The 26,017-nt window shown below is 46.6% G+C and overlaps 1 protein-coding gene and 1 pseudogene across 4 annotated transcripts in view; both read left to right on the top strand.

The window, feature by feature from the left end:
* Window positions 1-26,017, top strand: part of INSR (insulin receptor) — a 167,549-nt gene that overhangs the window by 133,359 nt on the left and 8,173 nt on the right. For 2 of the 3 annotated variants that reach the window (XM_080671540.1, XM_080671538.1), the window contains 7 exons: window positions 7,425-7,584; window positions 11,642-11,744; window positions 13,116-13,183; window positions 15,518-15,762; window positions 17,363-17,473; window positions 17,560-17,719; window positions 19,253-19,382. In XM_080671540.1, coding sequence (XP_080527666.1) covers window positions 7,425-7,584; window positions 11,642-11,744; window positions 13,116-13,183; window positions 15,518-15,762; window positions 17,363-17,473; window positions 17,560-17,719; window positions 19,253-19,382 — 977 coding nt within the window. The remainder of the gene's footprint in view (window positions 1-7,424; window positions 7,585-11,641; window positions 11,745-13,115; window positions 13,184-15,517; window positions 15,763-17,362; window positions 17,474-17,559; window positions 17,720-19,252; window positions 19,383-26,017) is intronic. The other variant, XM_080671539.1, reaches the window with a different exon arrangement.
* Window positions 5,386-5,916, top strand: LOC308250617 (protein Mis18-beta-like; annotated as a pseudogene). Its single transcript has one exon. The product of its transcript is annotated as a protein Mis18-beta-like (transcript).

Raw genomic sequence — 26,017 nt, 5'->3', positions numbered from 1 at the left:
AATCCAGGGGTTGGCAGCTTTTTTTGTAAGGGGCCAGATGGTCAGTGTGTTTGGCTTTGTGGCCAGACAGTCTCTGTTGCAAATATTCTACTCTGCCATTGTAGCTTGAAAGCCACCATATACATGATATGTAAATGAGTGGGCGTAGTGTGTGCCAATAAAACTTTATTTATAAAAACAAGCAGTGGGTCGGATTTAGCCTGTAGGCCATAGTTTGCCAGCACCTTACAGAGGTTATAACAAAATTGTCCAATTTCTTGGAACTTTGGTGATCCTGTAACCAGGTAGGCACAGCATGGCTTCCCCGAGCCAGAAAGGTCAGGTGGACCTCCCTAGGTGGTCCCATCACATCTATTCTTGGTGCCCAAATATTCGGCTTTGACAGTGATTTGAAACTGAAATCAGCAAACTATGGCCTGTGGTCCAAGTCTGGCCCGAGGCCTGTTTTTATGACTGCAGGGAGTTGTAAAAAGAAACAAAGAAGAATGTACATCTGCCAAGTACAATGGCCAACCCAGCCTCAGTACAGGAGGGCACCTCTCAGGGTTGCATAAAGGGAGGCATGACTCAGAGAGGGTTGCTATTGTAAGATTTATTACTATCTTATTCTGTATATATTAACCCCATATGTCCTAAGGAAATAATTCGGAATTGGAGGGGAGTGTGTAAACTTTATTCATAGTATTTTCATCACCATCAAAAAGTGCAGGCACGGGGTGGATGTCTGTTGGAAATGGACACATAAACAAGGGTATATCCATAAAATGGGTGGATGTGCAGCCTTTTATACGGGTGTTTGGGAAGACCTTTGTTAAGTATAATGTAGAGGCTCAGATTACAGTCTCTGGGTGTTAGATCCTCGTCTTACACCAGCGTTAAGAACTAGCTTATGGCAGAAGGGAAGCTAATTCGCTCCCTAACCGAACAGTTTAAGGAGTTCAGACATGGCTGGATCCAGAATTCCTTTGTACCAGTTGCATTGTAAGTGTCCTTGCAGTGAGCCCAGCAGCTCTTAGCTGTCCTTCTTTTGTTTCTGTGGTATCAAGTCTCATATCCTCTCAGTGCCAAGCGTACCAGCAGAGAGAGCATTGGTGTCCCAGCATGCCCATCCAGGCTGAGCCACGTGACACCCAGTGGCTAATCACAGGACCAGGGGAGTGCTGTGCTGATGGGGATGAGGATTATTTTTCAATCCTCACCTGAGGAGCTGTTTATTGATTTTTAAAAACTTACTTTTTTTAGAGAGAGAGAGGAAAGAGGGGAGGGAGAGAGAGAAATTACCTCCTGTATGCTCCCCAACTTGGAATTGGAATTGAACCTGCAGCCTAGGTGCACATAGAGGGAATTGGTGGACAGGACAATGCTCCAACCAAGCCATCCGGCTGGGGCCAGGTTATAAGGGTTTTTTAATAACAGCCTTATTAAGATACATTCAGCCCTAGCTGGTTTGGCTCAGTGGATGGAGCATCGGCCTGCGGACTGAAGGGTCCCAGGTTCGATTCTGGCCAATGGCACGTGCCCAGTTGCAGGCTCAATCCCCAGTAGGGAGCATGCAGAAGGCAGCCAATCAATGATTCTCTCTCATCATTGATGTTTCTATCTCTTTCTTCCTCTCTGAAATCAATAAAAAATATATATCCTATCCAATAAAAGAGTAATATGCAAATTGACCATCACTCCAACACACAAGATGGCTGCCCCCATGTGGTCAAAGATGGCTGCCCCCATGTGGACACAAGATGGCCACCACAAGATGGCCAGCAGGGGAGGGCAGTTGGGAGGGACCAGGCCTGCAGGGGAGGGCAGTTGGGGGGGACCAGGTCTGCAGGGGAGAGCAGTTAGGGGTAACCAGGGGAGGGCAGTTGGGGGTGACCAGACCAGCAGGGGAGGGCAGTTGAGGGGGACCAGGCCTGCAGGGGAGGGCAGTTGGGGGCAACTAGGCTGGCAGGGGGAGGCAGTTAGGCGCCGATCAGGCTGGCAGGGGAGTGGTTAAGGGGTGATCAGGCTGACAGGCAAAAGCAGTTAGGGGCAATCAGGCAGGCAAGCGGTTGGGAAACAGCAATTCTGGATTGTGAGACGGATGTCCGACTGCCCATTTAGGCCCGATCCCACCAGGATCTGGACTAAACGGGCAGTCGGACATCCCTCGAGGGGTCCTAGATTGGAGAGGGTGCAAGCTGTGCTGAGGGACACACACCCCAGCCCCATGCACGAATTTCGTGCACCGGACCTCTAGTATATAAAAAGATACATTCACATACCATGAAATACACCCATTTAACATGTACAGTTAATGGTTTTCAGTACATTTACAGAGTTGTACAACTCTTACCACAGTCAATCACAGAACATTTTCATAAACTCCAAAGAAACCTCTCCCCCCTTCAGCCATCACCCCCAATCTTCTCTGCCTCCTCTCTCGCCAGTTCCTGGCAACCACTTGTCCACTCTCTGCCTCTGTGGCTCTGGCTGATCTGGACATGTCATATGAATGGATCATGTAATATGGAGCCTTTTGTCTCTGGCTTTTTCATTAGCATAATGTCTTCAAAGTTCATCTACATTGTAGCTTATATCAGTGATTCATTCCTTGTTATGACTAAACACTATTCCATTATATAGAGAGGCCACGTTGTGTTTATCCAGTCATGGGTTGATGGACATTTGGGTTATTTCCACCTTTTGGCTGTTAGGAATCATGCTGCTATGAACACACATGTACACGTTTTTGTGTGGGCATATGTTTCCATTCTCTTGGGTGCATACCTCGGAGTGGAATTCCTGGGTCACATGGTAACTCGACATTTAACTTTGAAGGAAATGCCAGGCTCTCTCCCACAGCAGCTACACCCTTTTTGATGTCCACCAGCAGTGTACAAGGGCTCTGACTTCTGTGCGTCCTTGCCGACCTGTCCTGGTCTGTCAGTCCTATTATAGCCATGCTAGCAGGCATGAAGCGGCGCCTCACTGTGGTCTTGATTTGCATTTCCATGATGGCTCATTTGGGTCTGAGTTTTGTGTCCTTCCCTAACCAATGGGACTCTTCAGCTTCAGGCTGCCAGGGTGAGCCCTGGAACCAGGGTGGGGTTGCGGGTGGGAGGCAGGAGACACTCAAGGGGAGGTACAGCTGCCAGAGGAAGTTTGGGGTATTGTTGGGAGCAGGAGGAGAATATGGATTCTGTGCAGTGAGCAGCAAGTGTTTATGCTGCAGACTGTCCTGGTTTTATTCCTGCTGCTGTGACCAACTCTACCCCACCTGCCTGGAAATTTTTAGGCTTGAGACGAAGTCCTACATCCTAGGAACCCCTCGGTCTCTGTTGGCATTAGACCCACTCCTGTGTCCTCCAGCTGCCGTGGGCTGGCTTGCCTCTGCTGTTCCTGAAGCCCACGGGTCAGCAGTGGGATCCCCGTCATGAATCCCCATCAGCCTTTGCCCTGGCCCCCATCCCGGACAGACAAGCCCTATTCAACATGTAGGGGAGCAGAGGGATAGGGGGGAGTTAGGAGCGAGTGAGAGGTTACCGGAACGTCTTAAAAACTGGTCGGTGACCTCCAACATCTATCTTAGTTTTTGTCTAGCATCGCTTTGATAGAAGTTAAAAATGTTCTGCACCACTATGGCTTTGCCAGCTTTACAAAACTCTCACCGGCTTCTTTTTAATTTTTTTTTAATTTCTTTATTAAGGTATCACATATTTGTCCTCATCCCCCCATTCCCATCTCAAACCCCTCCCCACGCATGCCCCCACCCCCCTGTTGTCCGTGACCACTGGTTAGGCTTATATGCATGCATACAAGTCCTTTGGTTGATCTCTCCCCCTTACCCCCACCCTCCCCTACCTTCCCTCTGAGGTTTTACAGTCTCATCGATGCTTCCCTGTCTCCGGGTCTGTTTTTGTTCATCAGTTTATGTTGTTCATTATTTCCCCTAGATGAGTGAGATCATGTGATACTAGAAATACACTTATAAGAACCGAAAATGAGACAAGCAATAATGGTTATGCTGGGAGGCAAATGAATCAGTCTGTAGTGAATTTCTTTCTGGGCCAACAGTTCTTTTGAGTCCCAATTTCAATGTCAAACAGTTCCTTATGTGTACATGTCAGCGATGATATTTCAGTTTTGGATGGTGGACAAATGGTGGTAATGCAGGTCTGACTCTCTCTGGTTTGGTCCTGGGCAACCTGCCACGACGCACAGCTGCTGACTGCTAGTATGGCGAGGCGTTGTCAGCGTCTTCCATCTCTGGACTGTATCTCTTCTGTCTTCATGGCTGGAGCAGTCCTGTCAATTCCTCTCTGTTGCAGGAATCCACATGGTCTTGGAGGTGTTTTCTGAAAATATACAAACATATTCTCGACCAAAAGTTAATAAAGGAATCTTTTCTATAAATTTGACTTGGGATCCTTTTTCATTTTTTGCCCAAACAGTTTTCCTTTGGCTTGTTTAGACACCATGTGTGTTTTTCATGAGTGTCTTGCTGTTAGCATTACAAATGAAAGTTAATTTTCTAAAGTAAAAATTTTCTAGATGTAATTTACTTACAGGATATTTTTCCTTACATGTTATTCTTCTACTATCCCCCCCTTTTTTGATTTAAATATTAGGAGGCTTTTGGAAACATGTAATGAACCTAAAGCAGTCATATTTTAGTGCAAAAAATTAAAATTTAAAAGCTATCAAGGCTACATTATAAAATTTCTTTTTAATTTATTATGTTTATTTATTTTGGTGTCTGTGGGAGACTATCGAGTTCTAGTTCCTTCTACCATGCTCCCTTCTCAGGCCCCAGCCCTGAGGCATCTGGGGCATATGACTGAGGTAGGAGGTTGCATGTCCCCTTGTCCTGGATAGTTGCTACCTTTGGCTTCTGTGTTTACTTATTTGTCCCTTTCTACTTGGTGACTCATCCTTGTAAGAACCTTTGGACTGGAGCGCCCAGCCTCGCCCACAGCCCGTCTGTTTTCTGGCTGCTGTTGTCACGTGGTGAGCACCGGAGCTCTCTGTTCTTTCGCTCCTAACTTTTCCAGGCCAGTTCCCTGCGCGCACTGTGAGCTTGGAGTTGTTTGGGAAAGTTTTCAAAACTTGGCCCTGTGAGCCTCCTGCCTTTCCTAATAAGCTCTGGGTTTATCTCTAGTTGATTGTTTATCGCTGGGGTGTACATGCTTATCTTCTCTCTTTTATCAGACATTTAGGTAGATCCCCGCCTTTTTAAATGAAGTAGAAGAAAGGTAACAAAGGTCAGGAAGGGAGGAGAATTCAAATTTGTTAAGACATTAAGCCATGTTTCTGTTTGGTTCTGGTGAGGCCAAGGCCAGGAGGTGCAGGGGGGAGCTTGAAATGTGATTTAGGGGACAGGGGTTCCTCCTTTCCTGCCCTGCTGGGATGTCTGGAGGTCTGGTGAAAATATGCCACCAGGGGCTTGGCACTACGACAATTGATGGATCCTCTTCTACAACTTCCATGGAGTGGGACACGCAGGTGGTGAAGGGGTCCTCGCCGCTGGGCTCCGCAGGGCTGGGGACACAGTGTCCAGTGCGTGCGATGCCACGCTGTGCTCCCCAACTCGGTGCACCTCGCCTGGAACCTCTCAGGTCCTCGGGGCGTAGTCTTCTCCAGGGTTACACCTCCAGGGTTACAATAATGTTGTTTTGGAAGCTCCCGTCCTTGTTGGCATTGAAGGTTTGCTCAAGGGCAGCACTTCCAACCTTTTATTCTGTAGTTCCTGGGGGATTCCCATTGGTTTCCATCTGCATTCTACCCATGCTGCCTGGCTGCATTGAAAGGTCACTTCTGCCTTTCCAGTGACAAAATGGAATGCTAAAAGAGAAGATAATATTAACGCACACTCACTTAAGCTCCCTGATGAAGATGCTGAAGGAAGTGACGCCTGACCAGTCCAATGCAGAAAACTGATCCAGAACCAGAGCTTGAGTATCAGGGTCAGGCCTTACTGCCATCTTCAAAGACAAGTGCTGTTCGATCATTTCTTAAGAAAGATCAACTTCAAGAATGGATAGGAAATGTGGTTTATTATGTTTACATCTAGGCTGATTTTCCAAATGACTTGTGAAGCTCTTTATAGAAGATGAGAAATTAAGGAGCTCTCTGGCTAAGATTCATAGCTTTTGGACTTCAGAAATTATTTTAGCTTCCTTACCAGTTTTATAGTCATTTCTGAAAACACTTTAACTGAATATTTAGGGATTAAGGGGCAATGTGCCATGAATGATCTTATCTTAAGAAATATCCTATATAATAAAAGCCTAATATGCAAATCGACTGAATGGAGAAATGAACGGTGGAACAACCAGTCGCTATGATGCGCACTGACCACCAGGGGTCAGACGCTCAATGCAGGAGCGCCGCTCAGCCAGAAGCCAGGCTTATGGCTGGTGAGTGCAGCAGCGGTGGCAATGCTAAGGAGCGGCTAAGGAGCAGCCGAGCAGTAAGGAGCAGCGAGCAGGCAGGTGGTAAGGAACGAGGGGTCCCGGACTGTGAGAGGGCACAGGCTGGGCTGAGGGGGAAACCCCCCTCCAGTGCACGAGTTTCGTGCACTGGGCCTCTAGCATGGTAATAAAGTTGTACTTAATGTTGACTACTGTGATTCCTACATGTAGCAGTTATATGAATAGTTGTAACCGAGAATTAACATTTCAGTTAAGCAATAAAGGTTTTATATTCTGCATTTTCTCAAAAAGAAAATATCTCACAATGGGGGCAAGAAGTTTTGGAGCCAAAAAGTTTCGGGTTGAAGGGCTAGCCCTGCCACTCACCAGCTATGAGATCTCTGACTAACCATCTCACATCCTCAGTCAGGTGGGCAAACTATTTTCACATGCCTGGTTTTGTACACCTTGTGGGCTAAGAACTGCTTCCACGTCTTAAACGGTTGTAATCAAGTGGGAAGAAGAAGATTACTGCACGGTGCCTCCCCTGTGTTTGATTATAGATGCTGCAGGTTGGGGACTTGTCTCTGGCTGCTTTGGCTGCTGGTGACGGCAGGGTTGAGTTGGTGGCAGTGACCATCTGGCCCGTTGAAACTGAACAGATTTACTCTCCGGCCCTTTACAGCAAAAGTTCCGACTTCCCCCTAAGCCTCGCTTTCCTCGTCTCTAAGGAGAGCTGAGCCATGGGGTTGTTGTAAGAATTAAATGAAATGATCTGGGTCAGATGTTTGGCTGTGGTTTAGGAAGAGCGGCTGTTACCAACCACGATAACCTGTGTTTCTGTTTCCTTGTTGGTAGAGCTAAGGTTCTAAAATTCCAGAAGTCTCGAAGTTTCTTGCATGTTGCACTGATTGCGTCTTAACTCCTTATGTGTCGTTTCTGAGCAGATCCTGTCCATGACATTCCCACCCAGGTAGGGCGCTCCCACACGTACGGAGCACAGCCCCGATACTCCTGTCTCCTCCTGTCTTCCAGGAGCTGCACCTCTGTGTGTCCCGCAGGCACTTCGCCCTGGAGCGGGGCTGCAGGCTGCGTGGGCTGTCACCCGGGAACTACAGCGTGAGAGTACGGGCCACCTCCCTGGCGGGCAATGGTTCCTGGACAGAACCCACCTATTTCTATGTGACAAACTACTGTGAGTCTGCACGGTGACTTGGACTAGTTGGGGTTGTGCTTGCTGCTGGGAACAGCAGAACATTTCTGGGAATAGTTGGGGGAGGGTGGAGGCTATGCCTGCTGGCCCTGGACTTGACCTTTGGGTTTACCGGTGCTTGCCCTCTCTGAGCTTGGACTTCCTCATCTGTCCATGGGGGCCACCTCTGGAGATGAAGGGAAGTTTCAGTGGCAGGAGGTCAGATGGCTGGCACAGGGCAAGTCTGATAAGCACACCAGCTCCTGTGAGCTAGTGTTTCTGTCTTTGTTATGAGATGGGCCATGTCCTCCAGTGGAGTAGGTGAGAGCTTCCCTACTCAGCTGAGGGTGTGCTCTCGATGTCCATGCAGCAAGTGCTGCCACTGAGCCAGCTGGATGCCCTGTGGACAGTAGGGTTGGGAGGGGTGAGGAAGGCTGAGCTGGTCAGGGGGTGCTTCCTGGAGGTGGTGACATCTTGGCCGAGACCTGGAAGAATGTACAGGTTTGGGCAACAGATGATGTTTAGTCTGGCGTGTGGTATGAACCCAGACACTAGAATGGGTGAATAGACTGGTAACTTGGGAGGAGGGGAGATTCTAGACCAGGGGGAGCGGAATCTGGGTGGGCAGGGGTGAGCTGCGGCTTCTGCTTGGCTGGCTGGAATTTCACGTGCCTGGCTTGGTGGGAGTGTGGAAAGTGGGGTGATTCTTGCTGGGATGGTTGTGATCAGGGTCGGGACTAGGATGAGATTTTTGACCCCAACTGGATGTCTTGCACTGTGATTCTGACGCTGCCACTGGCGTTAGCACAGAACCCACAAGGTTAAGAGCAGTTTTCAACAAGACTGCTCTCACCTAGGTGGCAGATGCAAGTCTGGGGGTTCTCCAGGCCACCTGCACTTCTGACCAACTGGCCACAAAGTCGGGGGTTCCCACGACTCTTGCCTATTAGATCATTTGCTAGAGTGGCTCACAGAATTCAGGGAAGTGCTATAATTACAAACAGTTGTATTATGAAGGATGAGTCAGGACCACCCAAAGGAAGAGACAGCCAGGACCAGGGCCAGCAGGGTCCTGGGCACAGGGCTGCCGTGTCCTCTCCCTTGAGTAGGAAACATAATGTCACCCTCCCGACATCCACGTATTCATCCTCTGAGCTTTGCCGTCGGGGTTTTCCTTGGAGTTTCATTATCTAGGTGTGATTGATCGAAGCACTGAGTCTCGAGCCTCCCTCCTCTCTCGAGGTCAGGTTGGCTAAAGGTCCCACCCCCCCCATCACAGGCTTGCTCTTCTGGTGACCAGCCCCATCCTGAGCCATCCCCTCTCTTAACATAACTCTGGTGTGTTCCAAGAGGCTCATCAATAACAGACACTTGACTCCTTAGGATACCAAAGGTTTGCAATCTGCCTCTTAAGAACCAGGGACACCGTGAATAAAATTCAAAGGAAAAATATCAGAGTGGCAAAAAATGTTTGTAACATCATTGACAGAGATAATATCCTTAATAAAATGAATATATGGTTGACTCCATGGGTTTGAATAGCGTGGGTCCACATATATACAGATTTTTTAAAATAAATAAGTCTATGTTTTTCTTAATGACATTTTCTCTTCTCTAGCTTACTTTATTGTGAGAATACAGTATATAGTACCAATAACTTACAAAATATGTGTTACTCATCTGTTTATGTTATCTGCAAGGAGGCTATTAGTAGTTGAGTTTTGGGGGAGTCAAAAGATGAATGCAGATTTTCAACTCGGGGCGGGGTGTCGGCACCCCTCACTCTTGTGTTCAAGGGTGAGGAAAAGATAGATGTCCTAACAGAAACATAAGCAAAGAACATAGATAGCCCATTTAAAAGTAAATAGAAAACATAAAAGTCCAAAATCACACTAAAAAAGAAAAATGCAAATTAAAACATGTAATTTTTAAGTTATCAAATTGGCAAAGTTTTTATTGGTTTCTTTATTTTATAATTATAATAATTGGTGTAGTCCAAGAGCTCAGGCACATGGAATTGTTCTATGGGTGGTGAGTACTAACATGCTTAATAACGTGCATGAGAAGTATCAGGGATTTCATTCTCTGAGCCCACAGTTTGGGCTCTAGAAACGTACAGGAAGGAAACAGCTAAGAACAGCTGTTCACAGAAATTCAGCACCACGTTACTCACAATAGCCAAACATCTGGAGCGTTAAATGCTACACTTCGATTACAGGTGACCCTTGAACAACACAGAGGTGAGGGGTATGGACCCTCCTGCACCATCGAGAATCCTTGTAGAACTTTCAACTCCCCAAAAACTTAACTACGAATAACCTACTGTTTACAGGAAGCCTCACCGATAACAGTCTAAGTAACACATACAGTGTATTTTGTGTTATATATATGTTACATACTGTATTCTTATAATAAAGTGAGCTAGAGAAAAGAAAATGTTAAGAAAATCATAAGGAAGAGAAACACATTTACAATACCATGTGTATTTATTGGAAAAAAAATCTGTGTATAAGAAGGACCACACAGTTCAAACGCATGTTCAGAGGTCAACTATGCTTTCTAAAGAAATTCACATCCTATCACAGGGAGAGAGCAAGGCACCAGGATGCAAAACGTAAGTAAGTGCTCATGCTAGAGGCTGACCTGCTCTTGCACGACCCAGAGCAAGAGTTCCTTTCAGATTTTGCACCCCGGGGACCTCCCCTACCATCACCCTAGTTTTGGCTGCCACTGGATTCTGAGGAGAGAGCAGGACTGTGGTGTCTGGGAAGCAGAGATGGGGGTGCATCATGGCTCTCAGATTCTGCTCTGAGACAGGCTGAGTCCTAACCCCTCGTTAGCCTCCTGCTCCTTAGGAAAAAGGGAGGGGGGGGATATTTAACTGCACGAACAACTGCACAGAACCAGGCCATTTCTATTGCTCATGTCACATTCAATCACCAAACATCTGTGGAGACTCTCAGCCTGCCAGAAGCCACCGCACGCGGCACTGAGTTTGCTGTCAGCTACGGAGGTGCGGGAGGGCGAGCTCTCTCAGGATGGAGCTGGCCACCGAAGGCAGGATGGGACGTTGGTCAGAGCTTACTCCGATGGCCTGGATCAAACACATGCTGCTCTGTGGATCAGGTCTGGGGCTTTGGACAAGACCCCTCTCCTCCCTGAGCCTGTTTCCCAGTCTGTTAGCTGGCATTAGTCAGAGTACCTCCCGCCTTGTCGAATGGGACGATTAAATGAGGTCACCACACAGAGACTTCAAACAGTGCCTGGCCTTTAGTAAGTGTTCAGTGAGCTGCTATTATTAAAGGACCCAAATGACCAGATTCCCCCTCTGACTTCTCCAACCCATTTTTTTCCGGGGCTTGGAAGAGACTGAATAAATGGGCCTGTTTACAAGTTCTGACACTTGGCCTTACATGCAAATTTGAAAAATAAAGGCCACATAGCATTTCTTCAGCTAGTTTAAAAGAGGTTCTTTGGGAAAAATGCACTTTATCCTGCCTGGTACTCCTCCTGGCAACAAGGTCAACCACCAAGGTCCGCGGGCCTGCCGTCAAGTGAGAAGGGGCAGGACCCTCTAGCACACAGAGAACACTTCCTGGTGGATTTTTCATCTGCCAGAGCTGCTGTTTGGAATCAGGACAGGCTATTTAATTTGCAAGGCTCCGTAAAAAATGAAAATGCAGGAGCCTTGTTTAAAAATTAAGACTTTCAAGATGATGACCATGGAATATTAAACACAGAGCATGGCCCTTCTGAGTGTGGGCCTGGGTGGTGCCTGGGTTGCACTGCGAGGAAGCTGGCCCTGGGCGGGAAAGATAAGCTGGCGGCAGGCGGCAGGCAGGGGTCAGGGTGTGCTTCCAGAATGAGGTCCTCTGAGCCCGCTGCCCAGCCCCAAGGAGCCAAATGATGTTTCAGGACTGCTGGGAAACCAGCAGAGAGAGGCTCAGGGACAAGAAAAAGATAGGGACAAGTGTGTGGGGCCCACTGTTATATTTGTGATTGTGATTTGTGATGTGAACACATTTTGATACGAAACATGTATTTTCTTATTCTATTTTAGTAGACGTCCCATCCAATATTGCAAAAATTATCATCGGCCCCCTCATCTTTGTCTTCCTCTTCAGTGTTGTGATTGGAAGTATTTACCTATTCCTGAGGAAGAGGTTAGTGCATGGGGGATGCTTAACAGTCGGCTTTCCAGAAAAATTAAGCTGGTATATAGATATATAGATAGATAGATACAGCTGTATCTGAGCTTGTTATAAATTTTACTGATCTCAAGGATGTGTAGTATGCAATTTGCAGATAATGGTCGTAATACAATGCGGGGTTATCGTAAATTCCCTCACCAAATGTTTTCATTGATTGTTTTTTCTGAACCTTTGTATCTATAGCCATGGTTGCAATTGATAAACAAGTGTTCATGTTGAATAATATTTTGTTTATGTTAAAGAGTAGGATAAAATTGAAATAAGACATACATGTTCATCAGTCACAGGAGTGACTTTGCAGAATCAGATAATAATTTTTAAATAATATTTTCTCATTATTGTGTGCCATTTACAGCATCATGGCTACAGATGACACGTTTAAGTTTAATCTGCATTATTAACATTTTTTCCTGTCACTTTCTCAATTTTAAGCTACAGACATGATATCACTGAGTGCAGATTGGGAAGGGATGTGCTGTTGCTCACTATTGTGTAGTATCTCTGCCACACATATAGAATAATGTAAATAAATGAGGTGATGTAGATGGCCTTAAGAGCACTGATCAGCCCTAGCCCATTTGGCTCAGTGGACAGAGCGTTGGGCTGCAGACTGAAGGGTCCCAGGTTTGATTCCGGTCAAGGGCACATGCCCGGTAGGGGGTGTGCAGGAGGCGGCCAATCAATGATTCTCTCTCATCATTGATGTTTCTATCTCTCTCTTCTTCTCTGAAATCAATAAAAATATATTTTAAAAAAAGATCACTGATCATAGTAAGATGTAGTATGATAATGAGGATGTGGTGAATTTTGAATATTATTACCTTTGCTTTTAATATAATTTATTTAATTGTAAGCCTGTTTTGTTTGTTTGTTTGTTTGTTTAGTTAATTAGTTAATCCTCACTCGAGGATATTTTTCCCATTGATTTTTTAGAGAGAGTGTAAAGGAGGCAGGGAGAGGGGAGAGGAGAAACATCAATATAAGAGACACGTGGATGTGAGAGAGACACATCGATTGGTTGCCTCCCACATGAGCCCCAACTAGGGCTGGGCATCGAACCTGCAGCCCAGGTACATGCCCTTGATCGGGAATCGAACCCATGACCCTTTGGTGTGCAGGTCGACTCTCTAACCACTGAGCAACCCGCCATCACTTATTAACAGTTGTTTCTTGTGAGCTGGGATGAGATGGCTACAGAGCAGCACTAGTGGGTAGATGCTGCTGATAAAGGTGCTGTTTACACTGGGGAGGCCTATAGCCTGTAGTGACCCGTGAAGTCCCGTGAGAATCTCAAACTGGAATGCCTCCCTTTTTCTCGTCCAGGCAGTCAGATGGGCCGGTGGGACCACTCTATGCTTCTTCAAACCCTGAGTACCTCAGTGCCAGTGATGGTGAGTACCATCCTATTCCCTGTGGGTGGCCAGAGTTCTACTGTCTGGTTTCCTTTACCATCATTGTCAGGTGAAAGTCAAGGGTTGACACCCCAAGAGACTGAGACGAGCCTTTGTTCATTGGCGTGAAGACCTGGCCCTTGCTGCAGAGACACAGCACGGGGAGCCATCTGGGACCTGTGGGCCGGGCTGGGAGGCCGAGAACCTGGCGCCCCAGCTGTGGGGGTGGAGCTTGAGGACTGTGCCAGAGCTTGCTCAGGGTCGGAACCAGAACACTGTGTCTGACCTGGTGCCCAAGCTGGGAGGTGGGAATTGGAAGCCAAAATGGGAGATTGTGGAAGGGGTGAGGAGGACAAGAGAGAGAGGTTGGAGGCAGGGTGGATCAGGTCTGGGGCTTTGGACAAGACCCCTTTGGCCAGGGACACACCTGCTGTTGCTGCTGAGAATGGATGTGATGCTGGTGGTGGGAGCATAGGTCTGACACCATATTTTCCTTAACGGTACCGAAGGACAGTGAGTGGCCGCCGTGGACAGGGCCTGGCCATTCCCTCCCAGGGGAAGGCATCTGTTGCATGACAAGTTTCTAAACTACTTCATGCAGCAAAAGTAAAAAAGTGACTTTCAAGGCAGTAGCTCCATTGCCCAGCAGGACACGGGCTTGGGAGACGGGGCGGTGTTTTAGGGTGCCCAGGTTCGTTTCCATCATTTCTGATGAGACATGCAGACTCAGGTGACTCTTGTGAAGGCAGGTGCTTATCCTCATACCCCTAGAACAGGAGGCATGCACCCCACCTGGCCACCCGAGGAAGCACCGCGGCTGTCAGGAGCAGGGGGAGGAGTCAACATGGGGGAGAGACTTAGGATGCCTGCTGTGGGTCATTTCAGTGGACTCTGGGGCACAGGGGCTGCCCTAGTTGTCTGGCGCCTCGCCCTGGGGTGATTAATGCTTAAGGCAGGTGGATAGTGACCCTGAGTGTGAGAGCTCCATGAAGGAGATGGTTGGGGGTGGGGGCTGTGGATTGTTTGGGGGTTGGCGGGGGGCGGGGGGAGACAGATGTCACAGTCCCAAAACAGAGAAACTAGAAAAGGCAGGTTGTTGCAGGCGGGAATGTGCAGAGGGAACCGAGCGGGAGGGAATGAACCTCGATCAAGGAGCTCCTCCCCGTTTGGGAATGGCGTCGGTGTCGCACGCCAGAGCCAGGGAAGCTGATCCTCAGGGCTGCTGTTGGGCCCACAGTCAGGGTGAGGCCTAGGGGCACACAGAGGAAAGATCCAGGCTCAGGGCCCTGGGGGACAGGGTGCCCCTGGGGAGCATCTGTGGGCTCCTGTGGGTGCAGAGCTCTTGTGCGGGTCAGTGTCCTTGCATGAGCTTTTGGTGACTGTGATCCACTAGGGCTGCTCTACCGAGTACCACACACCGGGAGCCTTAGAAAACAGAATTTCATTTTCTCACAGTTCTGGAGGCTGAAATTTGGGGTCAGGGTGACAGCAAGTCTGTTTCTCCTGAGCCTTCTCTTGGCTTTCTCCTTGGCGTGTGGATGGCTGTCTTCTCCCCATGTCCACACATGGTCTGAGTGTCTGCGTCTAATCTCCTCTTCTTATAAGGACACCAGTCGTGTTGGACTAAGGTCCACCCTAATGACCTCACGTTACCTTGGTTTTCTCTTTAAATACCTTATTTCCACATATAGTCACATTCTGAGTCCCAGAGTTAGGGGTTCAACATATGAATTTGGGGAGGGACACATGTTAGCCCATCACAGTGATGGCACAGGGGAAGACAGGAACCGTTTGGGCTTTTCTTACCCGGCCTTCGTGCATTCGTCTGCGTTCATTTGCTGTGTAACAACCCCTCCCCCACCAAACAGTGGCTTAACCCATCATTAGTTAGTTCACAGTTTGGTGGGTCTGCTCCCAGCGCTGTGCTCGGCTGGGCAGTTCTGGTTTCACCCGCGTGGCTGCACCTGCCTGTGGACCAGCTGTCTGGGTTCACGGGCTGGGTGGTCCCAGCTCCTTGGCACTTTGCAGAAACAGCAGCCTTAGGTGGGAAGTAGCATCCCTGGACAGTGGGTCTCTGCATCAGACAGATGGGATGGGATGCAGGCTCAGCTCAGCACTTAGCGGGAAGGACCCTGGGCTGGGGTGGCTTCTTTCTGAGTCTCGGCCATGCCCTCCATGAGGGCAGGGACCCACACTTGGCCGTGTCCTGTTCTTGGCTGTGTGCCTGGCATAGGTCCTGGATCACAGAAGTCACTTAATGAACATTTGTCGGGGGGCTTGGGTGGGAGGTGGCAGGGGTCCCCTGAAGACGCTGTGTGGATAAGTGAGGAGTAGTGTTCCCATGTTCTGTGTATGTGCCGGACGAGTGGGAGGTGCCTCGGGAGAAGATCACCCTCCTGCGAGAGCTGGGCCAGGGCTCCTTCGGCATGGTGTACGAGGGCAATGCCAAGGACATCATCAAGGGCGAGGCAGAGACTCGAGTGGCGGTGAAGACAGTCAACGAGGCGGCCACCATGCGGGAGCGGATCGAGTTTCTCAACGAGGCCTCCGTCATGAAAGGCTTCACCTGCCATCACGTGGTGAGTCCCGGCGTGCCCTGGGAGCAGACAAAGGCTACTTTTGTTCCTTAGAGAAGAGGTTCTGGCAGTCATAGAGAACAAAAAGCATGTATTTGAGCAAGGAGTTGTAACCCAAGAGACCCAAATTCAGGTGGCAGCTCCACTCGCTCCAGAGAGAAGGAAGAAGGGCAGGCTTTATAAAGGCAGAAACTGCTGTTAGTTGCAGATGCCGTGGAAGGGTGGAAACTAGCCCATGTTGTTCCAGGATGTTCATGACTTGGCCTTGCGCTGAGTTTAGCAGCGGGTTAGCAAGTTAGCAGCAGCTCCAAGAACAGGCTTAAGACATGCAGAAGCACCACTTCCGTCAGAGCCTCGCAACCCTCTTAAGTGACTCTTCCAGTGACGCTCCTTCCTCTTACTTTTCTCCATCATCACTTTCATGTTGGTTCCCTTCTCCCACTCCGCTCTGCTGCTCTCTCTCCTATGCACAGAGCGTGAGGACAGTGGGTGTGGACCCCTGTCCCGCCCCAACCCTTCTCCAGTCCCACCTCACCTGGACCCAAACTCTTGTTGCCCGAGTGCTTTCTGGAATCTTCCATCTCATCGTCTTCTCAGCACCTTTTTAACCCTTAAACACACAGTGGTGCACCTTCCCGCTGCCCCGCCCCCACAAGCCGGCACTCACTCCTCCTGCCTTCTGCTTCCACGTCGCCTAGTTTCTCCCTGAACCTCGTGTCGCTTCGTCTTTGCCCCACATGTTCTCGCAGGGCTCCTGCTCTATGCCAAGTCCTGTTCCCATGTCTGTGATGAGTCAGCTTCTGCCCTTGTGGTGCTTCTAGCCCAGCGTGCGTGCGGCGCTCCAGCCCCACGGGGTCCATTGTTTGGAGGTGCCAGCCCCACGGGGTCCATTGGAGGTGCCAGCCCCACGGGGTCCATTATTTGGAGGTGCCAGCCCCACGGGGTCCATTGTTTGGAGGTGCCAGCCCCACGGGGTCCATTGTTTGGAGGTGCCAGCCCCACGGGGTCCATTGTTTGGAGGTGCCAGCCCCACGGGGTCCATTGTTTGGAGGTGCCAGCCCCACGGGGTCCATTGTTTGGAGGTGCCAGCCCCACGGGGTCCATTGTTTGGAGGTGCCAGCCCCACGGGGTCCATTGTTTGGAGGTGCCAGCCCCACGGGGTCCATTGTTAGGAGGTGCCACTGTGGCACAAAGGAGAGCAGGGCCCGGGGGGGGGGGGGGATTGGGGGTGGGGAAGGTGTATTTGAGCAAAAACAGAAAGGATATAGGGGTAGCTATGTGGACATGTGAGGGCACAGAGCATCAGGCATAGGTAACAGCTATGCAAAGGTCTGACAGTGGGAATGCGCCTTGTGGGCCAGAAGCACCAGGAACTACCCACTGATTTGCTATCTGCTCCCCCACCCACCAGACTGGGAGTTGTGACTTCTCCTTCCTGTCTCCCTCCCCAGGGTGTTGGCCCTGGCATTTGATCTGGACAGGCTAGGGTTTACCCAGGAGCAGGGTGCTATGTGTGACCAGACAGGGTGGCCTCCACTTGTTGAAATCTTCCCATACACCCTCACCCGAGACCTCCCTAACCCCCCACGTGCTTGCTCTGCAGGTCCGCCTCCTCGGGGTGGTGTCCAAAGGCCAGCCTACGCTGGTGGTGATGGAGCTGATGACTCACGGAGACCTGAAGAGCCACCTCCGTTCCCTGCGGCCTGATGCTGAGGTGAGCTGCCCCCGGTACTCCACAGGGTGCTCACTCCTGGCCCTGACCCCAGTGTCGCTGAGCACAACCTCCTGTTTTGGCTTTAGAATAACCCCGGCCGCCCTCCTCCGACCCTGCAAGAGATGTTTCAGATGGCAGCAGAGATTGCTGACGGGATGGCATACCTGAATGCCAAGAAGTTTGTGCACCGGGACCTCGCAGCTCGAAACTGCATGGTCGCCCACGATTTTACCGTCAAAATTGGAGGTTTGTCTGGCTTTCTGCTTGGGAATGTATGGCCCAGGCCACGTTCAGTTTCAGAAGTGATTGTCTGTCATGGGCTGTTAAAGCTTTTCCAGTGAAAAGGGCCAAGGTTTGGGATGGGCCCCTGATCCCCACACTGTAATTTTTTTTTTCAAAAGTTCTTTTTCTTTAAATTTTAAAATTTTGTATGTTTTAATTACATTTTACATTCATGTTCGTTTTGACAATCATATACTTTACAAAGTTCCACCCTGTGATTTAATTGCATTTGTTTACTAACTTACTCATTCACTTCTTTAAGTAATATTAGTGTGCCCTGTATGTGCAAGCCACTGAATAAGCCCCCCTGGTTTTTCTGCCCTCATGAGCTTGCAGTCCTTATCCACACCATCTAGCACAGTAGCCACTGGCCACATGTGCCCATCTACCTTTAAGTTAACTCACATTAAGTAAAATTAAAAATCCAGCTTGCTGGTCACCTGGGCCACATTTCAGGTGTCAGGTGCCACCTGGAGCCCAGTGGTTGCCATATTGGACATAGACCATGTTCATCACCACAGGGAGATCTGGACAGAGCTGTTCTAGATGAACACTAAGTAGTTCACACTCAGACAAGCTGAAGAAGATGGGAGAGGAACACTGAAGGAAATGGACTTCCTCTCTGAAAAGAGGCACCATTTCAGGACGTGGAGGATTAGAAGTTGACCTGAGTGACAGCATCCGGGGGTGATTACAGCACATGCAAAGGCCACAGGTCCGGGAGGATGGCTGGATGTGGAGGGTACAGAGCAGCAGGAGATAGGCGGGTAGGGAGAGAGGCAGGAGCCAGGCCCGGAAGGGTCTTGCAAGTCACGGCAAGTCACCTAGACGTTATCCTAGGCCGTCAGCACAAAGCGGGAAGTGATGTGATTCTCTTTAAGAACCAAAAAAGACATTCCCCTCCGTTAGCAGTCAGTGGGAAGCAAGAAATGCTTTTATTCTCTTTATAATCCCCAAAGATCTTATCCTATATCAGCAAGGGAAGCAGGAAATGGCAAAGTGATGTCATTCTATTTATGTAGCTTCTCTTGGTCAGTGGCTGTCAGAGACAGGATGGAGGGAGGGTCCTGTGGAATGAGAATGGGTAGGACTCCCCACTGTTTCACATTATGAGGAAAGGGGGTGGTCAAAAGAGGACCCAACTCTGGGTTTCTGGTGGGGCAGCTGGCTGCTCGGTGGGGCCATATCCAACGGGGGGCAGGTTGGCTGCAGAGAGTTAATAGTTTGATTTGGGTTACATGTGAGTCATGGGTGAGAAGGAAGTATTTCTGAGAATGGGATTCCCGGGCTCCAGCCAGAACATCACTTTTTTGCTACTTTAAATGGTGGCCCTCCCCTTCCTCCACATCCCATGAGCACCCTCAGAATCCATTCTCCTGGGATTTGGTGGCCACAGGTGAGCCTGTCTGAGGGCTCTGCCAGGGGTGGGGCTGAGAAGATGGTGGACACCTGAGCCACAGGGTGAAGGGTAAGAGTTTGTGAACTGTTTGTTGTCAGACTTTGGAATGACCAGAGACATCTACGAAACGGACTATTACCGGAAAGGTGGCAAAGGGCTGCTTCCTGTGAGGTGGATGGCACCTGAATCCTTGAAGGACGGGGTCTTTACCGCTTCTTCCGACATGTGGTGAGTTGTGCGTGGGCTGGCTGATAGGGCGCTGGGCTTGAATGCCAGGATGCGCCTCTAGTCTGAGGAAAAGGGGCAGTTAACACCTGTCTTCCTCCTGATCATCAACAAAATGAAGGGAAGGTCAAGTCTGAGGACCCTTGCACAGTTACTGCTACATTCCAGTTGAGACTCATTTTATAGGCATTTCTGGATGCAGCATAAATCTTTTTTTCATTTTTATTTATTTGTTTGTTTTTCGATTACAGTTCACATTCAATATTATGTTAGTTTCAGGTGTATAGCATAGTGGTTAGACATCTGTAATATTTACGAAGCAATCCCCCTATAAGTCTAGTGCATTGTACATACTTATTACAGTATTATGAACTATATTCCCTCTGCGGTACTGTGACTATTTTGTAACTACCCATTTGTACCTCTGAATTCCTTTACCTTTCCATCCAAAACCCTCAGTTGCCCTTCCCATGTTAACTCTCAGTTTGTTCTCTGTATCTAGAGTTTGTTTTTGTTTTGATTGTTAGCTTATTTTTTTTTTTTTTAGATTTCACATGTAAGTAAAATCACAATGTATTTGTCTTTCTCTGTCTGCCTTATTTCACTTGGCATAATACCCACTAAGTCCATCCATGTTGTTGCAAAGGATTAAAAAGATTTTGTTCTTTTTAATGGCTGAATAATATCCCATTGTACATATGTACTACATCTTCTTTATCCAATTGTCTGTTAATGGGCATTTTGTATCTTCCTCTCTTTCTTTTTTTCAATATGCTATAGTTTTCGAGTATTGGTCTTTTACCTCCTTGGTTAAATTTATTTCTAGGTACCTTTTTTGTTGCAGTGGTAAATGGGTTTTTTTTTTTTTTCTCTTTCTGAGAGTTCATTTTTTGTGTATAAAAATGCCATCAATTTCTGGATGTTAATTTTGTATCCTGCTACTGTGCTGAATTAATTTATTAAATTTAGTAAGTTTTTTGGTGGGGTCTTTAGGGTTTTCTGTGTATAATATCATGTCAGATGCAAATAATGACAGTTTTATTTTCTTCTTTCCAATTCAATATCTTTTATTTTTTCTTCTTTTCCAATTGCTGTGGCTAGGACTTCTAGTACCATGATGAAAAAGAGTGATGAGTGTAGACATTGCTGTCTTGTTCCTTATCTTAAGGGAAACCTTAGAGTTTTTGCCCATGAGGTATGATGTTGGCTGTAGGTGTTTCATATGTGGCCTTTATTATGTTGATATATGATTCCTCTATTTCCACTCTGCTGAGGGGTTTTAGCAGAGATTATAAACGGGTGCTGGATTTTGTCAAATTCTTTTATGTGTCTATTGATATGATGTAATTTTTGTCCTTGATTTTGTTTATGTGATGTGTCACACTTATTGATTCATAAATATTGCAACAACCTTGCATCCCTGGAATAAATCCCACTTGGTGTATGATCTTTTTAATGTCTTGCTGGATTCTATTTGCTACTATTTTGTTGAGGATTTCAGAATCTATGTTCATCAGGGATATTGGCTTATTATTTTCTTTCTTTGTAGTATCTTTATCTGGTTGTTGAATTAGGGTAATGCTGGCCTTATAAAAAGAGCTTGAAAGTCTTCCCTTCTCTTGAATTTTTTGAATAGTTTGAGGATAGTAGGTGTTAGTTCTTTGAATGTCTGGTAAAATTTGCCTGTGAAGTGTGGATGAGGACTTTTGTTTGCTAGGAGTTTTCTTTTTATTGCTGCTTCAATTTAATTATTTTTAATCAGTCTATTTGGGTTTTCTGATTCTTGCTGATTGAGTTTTTGAAGAATGTATGTTTCTAGTATTTTGTCCATTTCACTCAGCTTATCCAATTTGTTGGCATATAGTTTTTCTTAGTAATGTCTTACAATCTGTTGTATTTTTTTTTAATATATTTTATTGATTTTTTACAGAGAGGAAGGAAGAGGGATAGATAGTCAGAAACATCGATGAGAGAGAAACATCGATCAGCTGCCTCTTGCACACCTCCTACTGGGGATGTGCCCGCAACCAAGTTACATGCCCTTGACCGGAATCGAACCTGGGACCTTTCAGTCCACAGGCTGACGCTCTATCCACTGAGCCAAACCGGTTTTGGCACAATCCGTTGTATTTTTGTGATGTCAGTTGTTGCTTCACCTCTTTCATTTCTGATTTTATTTATTTGGGCCCTGTCTCTTTTTTCTTAATGAATCTGGCTAAACATTCATCAATCTTGTTTATCTTTTCAAAGAACCAGCTCTTGGTTTCATTGATCTTTTGTTTTTTTGTGGTTTTTTTGTTTGTTTCTGCTCTGATCTTTATTATTTTTTTCCTTCTACATACTCTGAAGTTTTCTTGTTATTCTCTTTCTAGTTCTTTTAGCTGTACAGTTAGGTTGTTTATTTGAGCTTTTTCTTGTTTCTTGAGGTTGGCCTGTAATGCCATGAACTTCCCTCTCAGGATTGCTTTCTCTGTGTACCATAGATTCAGGATTGTTGTGTGTTCGTTTTATTTATTTCCAGGAAATATTTTATTCCTTCCTTGATCTCGTTGGCAACGTATTCATTGTTTAATAACATGCTGTTTAGCCTCCACATGTTTAAATGTTTTTTATTGTAGTTGATTTCTAGTTTCATGCCATTGTGATCTGAGAAGATGGTTGATATGATTTCAGTCTTCTTGAATTTGTTAAGACTCATTTTGTTTCCTAACATTTCATCTGTCTTTGAGAATGTTCCATATGCATTTGAGAAGAATGTGTATTCTGCAGCTTTGGTTTGAAATGTTCTGTAAATATCAATTAAACCCATCTGATTCAGTGTATTGTTTAAGGTTGCTGTTTTCTTGTTGCTCTTTTCTCTGGAAGATCTATCCAGTGATGTCATTGGGTGTTAACATCATGATTGTATGGCTGTTCATATCTCCCTTAAAGTCCTCCAAGAGGTTTTTGTTTTTTCATATGCTTAGGTGCTCCTATATTGTGTGCCTGTTTGTTTACCAGGGTTATATCCTCTTGTTGGACCGATCCTTTAGTATCATGTAGTGACCTTCACTGGCTCTTGTTATGGCCTATGTTTTGAAGCCTATCCCAGCTTTTTTTTCTTTTCCATTTGCATGGAAAATTTTTTTCCATCCCTTCACTTTCATCCTGTGTGAGTCTTTGTTCTGAGGTGGGTCTCTTGTGGATAGCATACATATGGGTCATGTTTTCTTATACATTCGGCTACCCTATGCCTATTGATGGGAGCATTTAATCCATTTATATGTAAGGTTGTTATTGATAGATACTTATCACCATTTTTATTATTTATGCCTGTGCTCCTCTCTATTTCTTCTTCTTATAGCACTCACTTTACCATTTCTTGCAATGCTAATTTAGTGGTAATAAACTCCTTTAGTCTTTTTTTTTTTTTTTCCTGGTCTGGCAAGCACTCTATTTCACTTTAAATTTAAAATGATAGCCATGTTGGATAGAGTAGTCTTGGTTTCAGATCTTTGCATTTCATAACTTTGAATACCTACACAATTCCCATCTGCCTGTAGTGTTTGTTTTGAGAAATCAGCTGACAACCTTATTGGAACTCCCTTGTAAGTAACCTGTCTCTCTCTTGTTGCCTGTAAGATTCTCTCTTTGTCTTTAATGTTTGCCATTTTAATTATGATGTGCCTTGGTATGGTTCTTTTTGAGTTCATCTTGATTGTGACTCTGTGTGCCCTGAACTTATGTGACTTTTTCCTTCACCAGTTTAGGGGAGTTTCCTGTCATTATTACTTCAAACAGGTTCTCTGTCCCTTGGTCACTTTCTTCTCCCTGTCGTCCCCCTATGATGCTGATATTGTTATGTTTCATGTTGTCCCAAAGTTCCCTTAAACTGTCTTCATGCTTTTTAATTATTATTTTTGCTGCTCTGATTGATTTTTTTTCTTACTTTGTCTTCTAATTTGGTGATTTGGTTCTCTGCTTCTTTTAACCTACTGTGTATTCCTCTATTTAAGATATGTTATTCTTCATTTTCAATTGGTTGTTTTTCATGGTTTCTATGAGCATTCTTAAAACTATTACTTTGTACTCTGTTTTCTGATAAATTGCTTGCCTCCATTTCATTTAGCTCTTTCTGGAGATTCCTCCTGTTCTTTCATTTGGAACCTGTTTCTTTGTGTTTGTTTTGATATATTGCATAGAACTGCTATTTCTATCTGTCTTGGTGGGATGGCCTTCTGTAGTGGGTGTCTTGTGGGATCCAGTGGTGTAGTCTCCTTGATCTTTTAAACTGGGTGCTCTGTGAATGTCCCTTGTGTGGGTTATGTTGGTCCTCCTATTGTATTTGGGTCTTGATTGCTATTTTTTCACTCATGGCGGGCTCGACCCTCTGGCTGTCTGACTGTGAGGCTCAATCCCAACCACATACTGCCAACTGTTATACAGGTGCTTACAGAACAAAACAAGACAAAGTAAGTCCAAACTGAAAACAACGTGAAGAAAAAACAACAATCAGAACAGAAACAATAACAATAAAATAATAGAATAAGAAAAGAAAAAAGAAAAAGATACTAAAAGACATGAGACCAAAAAATTAGGGAAGAAAATAGAAGCCAAAAAAGAGAATCTGAAGGAAAAGAATAAAGACAAAAGATGAAAATAAGAAAAAAATAAATGAAGTATTAATAACAATAATGAAAAATAATTAACAATAATAAAATGAAAAATAGAATAGGAAAAGAAAAACAGGAAAAAAAGAAAAAAGTAAAGAATGAAAAAAATAGAATGGATCTGCTCTTTGTGGAGCTTGCTGGATTTGCTCTGATGTTGTTGGAAGTTGGCCACTTGGTGTGCTGATTCCAGGTCTTCTGGAGGTTCTCTGGTGCAAGCCAGTGTCAGTCACTGTCCCTGCCTGGCACTCAGCAACCTGTCTGAAGCTTGTCAGGGTGGAGTCCCAAGTAGTTTGGCTGCAATGCCTCCAGAGCCCAGGGCTGGGTCTGTCTCCGGTTGTGCCTTGAATGTCCCTGCTCTGAGATGCTCTCCCTTCCCCCATGAAACTGTGTTCCATGGAGGTATCCATGATCTGGCCAGGGTGGTTTAAACAGACACGCGTTGGGAGTGTTGCCTGTAACCTGGAGGAGGGGTGGCAGTTACTTCCTCTCCTTCCCAGGGCTATGCTGGCTGAACTCACTAGGGACCTCTGTCTGCTTTCCGTAATGCAGCTGAAAAGCCCAGCCCGTGCTTGTCTGTCTCCTGGACAGAAGCCCACCCAGGAGACACAGTTGCAGTACCACAGCTTTGCCTGGCTTTCTGGCACCCCCTCACCACCACACCAAGTAGAAGGGGATTTAAAAAATTCATCCTCACTTGGCACTTTAATTTTTCACATGGCTAGCCCCTGCTAAGTGGGGCCTCAGCCCAGCCTCTCCCCCTCTCCCCCTCACCGCCCTGGGCCAAATGTCCAAGTCCGTGGCACCATCAAACTGAGCAGCATTTCCAGCCCAACGCCATTTCCCTTTGTCTTGGATCAGAGCAGCATGGGGCAGACCTAGTAGTTTTGCAGGTGAGGGAACAGGGCACCACTGGCGTGCTTGAGGTAAGCAAGACGGGTCCTCTTTCCCAATTCACACAGACCAGACCCTGTCTGGCTCTCTGCCCAAAGTTCTTCCAGAGAAAAGAGGGTCCCTCAAGAATCACTGCTGGATACCATCTCACACCTGTCAGAATGGCTATCATCAACAAATCAACAAACGACAAGTGTTGGCGAGGATGCGGAGAAAAAGGAACCCTCGTGCACTGCTGGTGGGAATGCAGACTGGTGCAGCCACTGTGGAGAACAGTATGGAGTTTCCTCAAAAAACTGAAAATGGAACTCCCATTTGACCCAGTAATCCCACTCCTAGGAATATATCCTAAGAAACCAGAAACACCAATCAGAAAGGATATATGCACCCCTATGTTCATAGCAGCACAATTTACAATAGCTAAGATTTGGAAACAGCCTAGGTGCCCATCAGCAGATGACTGGATCAGAAAACTATGGTACATCTACACAATGGAATACTATGCTGCCGTAAAAAAGAAGGAATTACTACCATTTGTAGGCACTTGGATGGAATTAGAGAACATTATGCTAAGTGAAATAAGCCAGTCAATGAAAGAAAAATACCACATGATCCCACTCATTTGGGGATAATGAAAAACATTATAAACTGATGAACAAAAAGATAGTTACAGAGGCAGTAAAGCATCAAACAGACTGTCAAATTACAGTGGTAAGGTTAGGGAGAGGTGGGGGAAATAAGAGATCAACTGAAGGACTTATATGCATGTATATAAGAGTAACCAACGGATGCAAAACATTGGGGGGTGAGGGCATGTATGGGAGTGGGGTGGGGGTGGGGGGCAATGGTAAGATATGTACACATATAATACCTTAATAAAAATTTGAAAAAAAAAAAAAAAAAAAAAAGAATCACTGCTGGGTGCGCCAATCAGACCCCTCCACTTGCCCCCCAGCTCTGCTGCATGGCCCCTCCAGCAAGCACAGATTGAAGTTAACTTCCCAGGCTGGTGTTGAAACAAAGAAGTTGCTCTTTGCCTAGGATGGGTGTGGTCTGTCTCTCCCAGGTGGACAAAATCTCCACTGGTCCCCACTA

Source organism: Plecotus auritus, assembly GCF_963455305.1.
Source record: "Plecotus auritus genome assembly, chromosome: 6".
Classification (NCBI taxonomy): Eukaryota; Metazoa; Chordata; class Mammalia; order Chiroptera; family Vespertilionidae; genus Plecotus; species Plecotus auritus.
This window is presented reverse-complemented; position numbering and strand designations above follow the sequence as displayed.